The 8,934-nt window shown below is 28.4% G+C and overlaps 1 protein-coding gene across 1 annotated transcript; it reads left to right on the top strand.

Annotated features, from left to right (window-relative positions):
• Positions 1–4,445: 4,445 nt before the first annotated feature.
• On the top strand, positions 4,446–8,715 carry LOC130962249 (glutathione S-transferase L3-like). The gene is made up of 10 exons (XM_057888409.1): positions 4,446–4,697; positions 4,792–4,866; positions 5,461–5,521; positions 6,225–6,311; positions 6,881–6,979; positions 7,094–7,196; positions 7,277–7,353; positions 7,701–7,808; positions 8,312–8,392; positions 8,481–8,715. The coding sequence occupies exons 1-10, from the start codon at positions 4,687–4,689 to the stop codon at positions 8,493–8,495; spliced, it is 717 nt and encodes a 238-aa protein (XP_057744392.1). The 5' UTR covers positions 4,446–4,686; the 3' UTR covers positions 8,496–8,715.
• The last annotated feature ends 219 nt before the right edge of the window (positions 8,716–8,934 follow it).

Raw genomic sequence — 8,934 nt, 5'->3', positions numbered from 1 at the left:
CCGACAAAAGGAAACAGGAATGAAAATTTATTAACTAATTACCTCAATAAATATTTTTGATAAATTAAATTTTATAAATATTTCAATAAAAATTTATATTATATAATAATATTTTTAACAAAGTAATTATTTAATAAAATTTTGACATAACAATCTAAATTATCTATTAAGTAATATAAAATAAAATTTAATTATTTTATATTTTTATGTTACAGTTAAGAATATTATTTTAATATAATTTTTAAATATTATAAAAAATTTTATTGCATGATAATTGTTGATTTTAATAAATAAAAAAGATTTATAATTTTTGTATTTATATGTTTTATATTTATTATTTGAAAATAAAAAAATTATATTTTTCAATTAAAATATTATATATTAAAAGATATTTATTTATATACTAGTGATGTTTAATGTTTTCTATATTTATTATGGTCTATTAATATTTTTTTAGTAGCTTTTGATTTATATTTAATAAAATCAAATGGTTTATAACAATATATAAGACACATTCTATGAAATACGGATGCTTTGTTGAGTTACGGTGTCTACGTGTTGGACACATTTCAGACACGACTACGACATTTACTGACACTCGTTCGACATGCGTGTCTGCTGTATCCAACCGTGTTTTAATGAAAAATAAAAAATTCTTCTCTTGACACGCTTGGACACGGTTAAATACCATCACGTGTCAATGTGTTCAGTCTTATTCTTAACATCTATTTTTAAAATAAATTTAAAAATAGTATATATTATTATTTATTAAAACAAAAAATATTTTAAATAATTTATAAAATTATAAAACAAGACATTAAAAATAATTAAAAATTATTTACGTTTTAATATCAAAAAAATATAAAAATATCACTACAATTCATCTAAAAAATACTTTATATTTTATATATATGGATGTCTCTGTATCATATCATATTTTTTGTCCATATTAACATCCGTGCATCATAAGACACATTTAATAAACACAAAATTATTGTGTTTATCTTAGACATGCCAATAAAATTTACATGCATGAATGAACAGATATGACATTAGTGTAAAAATGGTGGAAAAACAAAGAAAGGACTAGTTAGCTAAATCTTTTAGAATAGATATGACATTTGTTTAATATGCATTTAAATGTGACTATGCTATTTTTCCTATATATAAGTCGCACCAATATAACGAAATTTATGAGTTACAACTTAAGATGTACGGGTCCTTTACGATTTACTTGTTTGGGAGTTAAAAGACAACTCGTTGTTGCTATTTATTGATGTTCGCTGAACTTGCATGCTCCAGCTGAAAATCTTGCAAAAGTCGAATCGTCAAAAAAACTATTCATTGAGTCTGACTTCTTATTACCTACCGAGCTAGCCATGTTCACTCTCTATTTGTTGATGGCTATTTTTTCGGAGAATTTTAAATAACTTCAGAATTTCAAAATAATTAACTCTTTTTTGTTATTGCAATCATTTATCTTTTTGAAGACACCAAAAGAATAAATCACTTATCTTTTTGTAAAATAATGTCCTCCGCTATTCTTGTAAAAAGTTTACCACATATATACCAGTAATGTTGCATCATGTAAAAAATATTATTAATTATTTTTTTAATTTAATTATGTTGAAAATCCTATTAATTTTGATGATTATCCAAAATATAATGTTAAATGTTAGAATAAATATCTTTTTTAACTTTAGATAATTTATTTAAAAAATAAAATATTTTTTTATAATTTAAAATAATCAATCTTTAATCATAAGTAGTAGACAATAATAAAAATCACCTAGATTAATTCTTTAAATAATTAAAAATTGACTAGAGATTTTTAAATTTGGAAAGACTACTTTATTCTTTGATCATGGTTGGAGGTGAAATTACAAGTTCTCAAAATGTTAATATTCTAGAGATATTCTCCACGTACAAGTTATTTTGACATAAAGTTTATACAAGTTATTTTAACCTAATTTATCTCACGCACTTCTTTGTCACTCCTGATACTTCATTATCACCATCACCAACATCATCATCTCCTCTCCTCCTCATTTTTCTCCTTCTTTTCTCATTGGAATTACTTCTCCTCATTCCTTTTCTTTCTTCTCTTCCATCATCTTCATCCTCCTTCCTTTTCCTCCTTCTCTCCCATCACCTTCATCATCATAATCATCATCGTTATAGTCATCGTCATCTTCTTCTTATACGTATCATCGTTATTGTTGTTGTCATTATTGTTATCGTTATCATAGAATTTTCGCTATATTGATGACGTTGCTTGATCCAAAACTGATTTGGATGTGTTTTTGTTGATAATTTAGTTATTTTTTGTGTGTTATTTTTAAACTGAATTTGTGTGTCACAATCAACAAAAAAATTTGGTGTTGGAGTTATGAATCTGAATTATTATTGTGATAAATCTGTTCCATTCTCGTTTCGGTGTACTTTAGAAAACTTTCGGTATATTTTGAAAATCTTTCGGTGTATTGTAAAAATTTTTTAGTGTATTTTTATTCTGATAAGTTTTACATCATTCAAAATTCTTTTTCTCCCCCCTCCTCATCTTTTGCTGCTTCTTCTTCTTCTTTCTCATCATCATCACCATCATCTTCTTTTTTTTATTCTTCTTTTTTTTTCTTGTTTTATCTTCTCAACTTTCTTCTTATTTTACTCTTTTAACAAGAATAAAAAAAATTAAACAAAGAAGAAGAAGAAACATAATGGTACAAAATTACTTGGAAGAGGATAAACTTACATTCATTCAACTAAAACAAAGAAAGAAATAAGAAAAAAAAAAGAAGGAAAAAATACAGCATTAGAGGAAATATTTTTATATATTTGCAGCAAATTTGGGTGTAATACGAAGATATTTAGGTGCAACACGAAGATATTTAAGTGTATTGTTTAAGAATTTTCAATGTATGTGTACTGATTGTCTGTTGCTTCTTCTTTTTTTTGGGCTTGTTTGGGTGAACTTCTAAAAACAGATCTTTTTTTGAGTTATCTTTTTTTAAAAGATCCTATGAAAAAGTAAAAGTAATTTTATGTTTGGGTATCTCATGTAAAAAGATCTTTTTATCTATCAATTATGTTTGGGTATAACAATATAAAAGTACTTTTTTGTTTATTTTTTATATGAAAAACATCTTTTTTGAAGGAAAAAAGATATTTTAAAAATAGATGTAAATTTCAGCTTCTCAAAAAAGATGTTTTTTATTTTCATAGTGCTTTTACTTTTACTACTAGAAATTTGCCAAATACGCTAAAAAATTAAAAAAATTAAAAAAGATCTTTTTTATCAAAATAATGGCGCCCAAACAAGCACGAACTCATCATCATCACCATCTTCTTTTTTTTTATTCATCTTTTCTTTTTTGTTTTACTTTCTCAAGTTTCTTCTTGTTTTATTCTCTTAACAAGAATAAAAACAAAAAAATCAAATAAAGAAGAAGAAGAACTATATAATGCTACAAAATTACTTGAAAGATGATGAACTTTTATTCATTCAACTAAAATAAAGAAAGAAATATGAAAAAAAAAAAGAAAAAAATGCAGTATTAGAGAAAATATTTTTCTGTATTTGCAGCAAATTCAGATGTAACACAAAGATATTTGAGTATATTGTTAAAGAATTTTCATTGTATGTGTGCTGATAAGTAGTTCTGCATAATTTAAAACTCTTCCACTCGCTCCTCCTTATCTTCTACTGTTTCTTCTTTTTTTCATCATTATCACTATTTTTTATTCATCTTTTTCTTTTTATTTTACCTTCTCAAATTTTTTCTTATGTTACTCTCTTAACAAGAATAAAAACAAAAAAATCAAATAAAAAAAGAAGAAATACATAATGCTGCAAAATTATTTAGGAAGATGATGAACTTACATTCATTCAACTAAAAGAAAGAAAGAAAGAAAGAAAGAAAAAATGAAGAAGAAGAAACATTTTTCCTATATTTGTAGTAAATTTATGTGTAATACGAAGATATTTTGGTGTAACATGATGATATTTAAGTGTATTATTTAAGAACGGTACATATGTGCTGATAAGTTTTGCATAATTCAAAACTCTTCTTCCTCCTCATCTTGTATTGCTTCTTCTTCTTTATTTTTTTATTTCATATCTCATAATTCTTTTTCGGAAGAAAAGATCAAACAAAAACAAATACATAATGTGCAAAATTAATAGAAAGAGGAGGAGGAAAAAAAATTACAGCAACAACAATAATAGAAAAGACGATAAAAATAAAATACACAAAAAAAAAAAGAGAAACTCAAAGAAGAAGAAGAAGAAGAAGGAACATGAGGAGGAAAAAGAACATGAATACAAATGCATTATTTAAGTAAATTTTGTTAAATTAAAATTAACTTGTATGACTTGTATACCAAAAAAGACTTGTATTTATAGTAGTACTCTTATTACTATATGATATGCAATGCATAACTATAAGTGAAATAGTAGGTGGCGTACGAGGATTTGCTGTGTCCAATTTTGTTACTCCTTTTTCCAGAATTTTCTTGACAGCAATCTATCGTCAGTGATGACATCTGATGCAACTCAAGGTAGCTACTATAAATACTTGAACTCACTCGCGTGTGAGTACCCACCAAAAGTTTTGTGCATCACAAATTACAATCAAATTACTCTTTAAACTACTACTATACATTCGCTCGCTGAAGAGAATCAAGATCATGGCAACTGCGTATGTCAATTCTACATTCTCTAATTTCCTTATATCTATGTCACTTGAATTTCCTCTTTGCTAAATCTTCTCTCAATTTCTGTGTAACATTTAGTGGTGTGCAAGAAGCTCGTCCTGCTCCACTAACTTCAACTTCCGAACCACCGCCTCTTTTTGATGGAACTACCAGGTTCCTTTCTTTCTCATTCTTTGTTATAACTCTGCTTATTTTCTAGGTTTTATTATTTTTCGGTAAAATTTTGATTTGGTTAAATTATTCGGTTGGTAGTTTCAAAAACTTTGTAACTAAAATTTTATAGATTAAAAGCTTTCAATTGAGTATTATGCTGTTTTGTAAATTTTTAATTAGGTCTTTGTCGTACCAACAATGTTAGAGTCAACGAGAACCTTCTAAAAAAAAATAAGAGGAGGTTAGATTTAGAGATTTATCCTTTACATATAGGTATCTTAAGTTTGAAAGGGAATATTCTATTAATTCTGATATATTTTGTACGATAATGACCTAATTATAAAATTTAAAATGAGTAGGGATCTAATCAAAAGCTTTTAAAATATGAGGATTTAATTGCAAATTTAGTAAAAACTATATACCTAATTATAAAATTTAAAATGAGTAGGGATCTAATCAAAAGCTTTTAAAATATGAGGATTTAATTACAAATTTAGTAAAAACTATATGAACTGATAGAGTAATTCAACTTTTTGATTTTCTAAGTTTTTACTAAAATTCAGTACTGACATGTATGCTCAATTTCTTATCTAGGTTGTACATCTGTTATTATTGCCCCTATGCACAACGTGCATGGATCACCAGAAATTACAAGGTTATTCCTTTTCTTTGGAGAAAAGGATAAATAAGTCTTTGACTTTTGGTCCACGAACATTTAAGTTTTTGAGAATTTAAAAGTACATTTAAGTCTCTGACCCTTTCAAAATCTAGACACATCGATTCTTCTGTTTACTTGGGTCTATCAGACCCAGCGGAAAAATCAAACATGGTTTTCATTGTACTGATTTGGCGATATACGGATACTCACATAGGAGAGTTTTTAAAATGAGATAAATTTAGACCCAGGATCGATATATCCAGCTTTTAAGAAGGTCAAGGACTTAAATGTGTTTTTAAATCATCGGGGACTTAAATGATCGACCAAAAGGTCAACGACCTATTTGTCCTTTTCTCCTTTTCTTTGTAGTTGAATCTTTGTATAATGGTAAATTCAATTGCTTGATGAATTACATATTAGTTAGTCACCCTTGATATGATTATGAATCATACATTGAATAAACAGGGAACCACCAACATAGCACTTGAATGATTTTGTTGCTAACACAATAGTTCTTAAAAGAATGGAATTAGTTTGTAACGCCCAAAAGATATCAACTGTTGACTAGTACTCATGTATTTAATTATTATTTGCTAAGTCATAAAAGTGTATGATTCTATTATTATTTACTCTTCTGGTCTGCTGTTGTTATACTTTTCTGGTCTTGCCACTTCTAATTTGTTTCTTCTGTTGGTTACAGGGGCTGCAAGAGAAGATCAAATTGGTTCCTATTGACCTTGGAAACAGGCCTGCTTGGTACAAGGAGAAAGTCTACCCTCAAAATAAGGTATGTAACTTGATGATTATGATAAAAGATAATATTATAAATTGCTTTGCTATTTTATACATAAACAGTTTCTTAATAGAGATGCACATGAATGGTTTTATATTTTAACAAATAGAAAATTTTAACTCGTATTGGAATTTAATCTTTATTTAGAAGAATGGGATAATAGCAGATGAACTCTTAGGCTCACATCAGTGCTAGCATAGTTTTAAAAAAGAGATCCTGACAAGGAGAAAGTCTACCCTGAAAATATGTTTTAGTTTGTGTTAGTGATAGAAGATAAATAAATTTGCTTGCTAGTTTATGCATAAACAATTTCTTATTAACCTTAAGTCATGGTAGATGTAAATAAATGGTTCTTTGTTTTAATAAACAGAACAATCAACACTGAAATTTGATGTTATGGAAGTTGTCTTGTAGAGACAACTATTTAGTTGTTAATGTAGTGTTACCTATTTATAAAAAGCTCTCAATAGACTCATTTCTAGTTTATGTACAACATATTTCACTTGATTAACTAATTTACTGCACCCACATATATGACTTTCGTCTCCTGCTAATTTTTACAGGTGCCGTCATTGGAGCACAATGGTAAGGTAATTGGAGAAAGTCTTGATTTGATCAAATATATAGATGCCAACTTTGAAGGGCCCTCTCTTGTTCCAACGGTAAGAACTTTGAACTGCCGAATCTCTTTCTTCTTTGCACATTATGGCCTGTAAGCAGTTTTCAGTAGTTAATCGAGTAATGAACTAATGATGTTAAGAACACACTTTTTATAGGATCCTGCAAAGAAAGAGTTTGGTGAGCAATTGGTGTCACAAGTTGATTCAGTCACCACAGATTTGTATGCTGCATTGAAAGGGGATGCTATACGACAAGCAAGTAAGAGTGTAGGTTTATTGATTGAGGAGAGTGTTTTCTCAAACGTAAAAATGTGTCTTAAAATTGGTTCTCTGAATTAGGTCCTATCTTTGATTCCTTTGAGAATGCTCTTGGAAAATTTGATGATGGGCCATTCTTCCTTGGTCAATTCAGCTGGGTAAGTTCAAGTAGATTTCTTAATTCATACCTCAAGAAATTGGAACTGATACTGATGTTCATCATGATGCATTTGATAAAAGAAAGTTTCACTTACCCAAAAGTGGCAAAAAATCAATGTAGAATAAACCTCCAAACCCTTACTCACATAAAACAATGTAGTCAAACCCACCATGTATTGATTTGTCACACTTTCTCTAATGGTGGGAAATGAATTTGTCATTTTTAAATACGACATTATCCTACCAATTTTTTTATTAGGTATGAGTTTTGGTGTTTACTCATGATTACATCAATGAATATGTGACTTTTCTCCCTTTATAATTTGTAAATGCTTGTGATAATCAGGTGGATATCGCCTATGTTCCATTCATTGAAAGATTCCACGTGGTCTTTGCTGAGGTTTTCAAGCATGACATCACTGAAGGAAGGCCTAAACTTAGAACATTCATTGAGGTACCCTATAGGCTCTTATCTATAAACTTTTCTTCCCCCTTTTGTCGAAATTGCAATGTTTTTCATTAATTTATATGATTAGCTAATTTGACGCAGGGGTACATGTCTTTAGATTACTTGGAGTTTCTATGGGGTCATATGACCTAACAACATTATTACTTTTCTTTTCTCTGTTTTCATGTTGTGAGTGCCTTAGTGGTTTCACATTGCTTATGCTGTCATTTTGGTTATTTCTTTTCTTTTCCTTATGTTATTCTGAAGTCTGGCATAGCTTACATTACCATTATGTGGATACTGGATAGCTATTTCCTATATAAATAACAAGCTTATTCAATATGTCAATAACCAATAGTGGTAGCACTCTATTTGAATTTGGCCCTGAAATTCAGTCTATGGGATTGATAATAAGATGTCTAACTATGCTACTAACATGTTCAAACTTTCGTAGTTACAAAAGAGATTTTCATTTGAGAGTAAAACTTAATTTCTTCAATGTTTTGTAGGAGGTGAACAAGATTGATGCATATACACAAACAAGGTTTGACACAAAGGAACTTGTTGATCTTTACAAGAGACGTTTCTTGGTACTGCTACGTATCCTTTTTCACTGTTAATGTTTGAAGAGTCCTAATTTGATTGATTTATGACTTTGTTTACATATTCTCTTTGCAGCCCCAACAGCAGTGAACTTTTGAATTGCAGTGTGGCCTCTAAGATGTGAAGAACGCGGCCAATAAAGTGTTTTGCATTCATGGGATGCTGATGTTCAGTTAGATATTGGTCTGTTTGTTTTGTGTCATAATAATCAATAATGTTCTATGTAACAACTTGTGATCTTTGATGATACATGTACTATTGTGATAATAAATTAATTAGTAATAAAGAGATATATATGCATTACCTATAATATACTAGAAAGTATTCGATGATATTTCTGTCAGCAAAGGCAAGAAAAACATAGAAATGAAAGAGAAAAACATAGGATAAACCGGGAAGAAAATAATTTGATGAGATCATACAATGCTTTCAAAAACATCTGACATAGATACTTCTTATTTTCAAATTTAGGTGGCTGTTTTACATATATTTTCTTAGATATGAAGTTATTTGAGAAGGTTGCCTTTGC

This window comes from Arachis stenosperma, chromosome 2, assembly GCF_014773155.1.
Source record: "Arachis stenosperma cultivar V10309 chromosome 2, arast.V10309.gnm1.PFL2, whole genome shotgun sequence".
Taxonomy (NCBI): Eukaryota; Viridiplantae; Streptophyta; class Magnoliopsida; order Fabales; family Fabaceae; genus Arachis; species Arachis stenosperma.
This window is presented reverse-complemented; position numbering and strand designations above follow the sequence as displayed.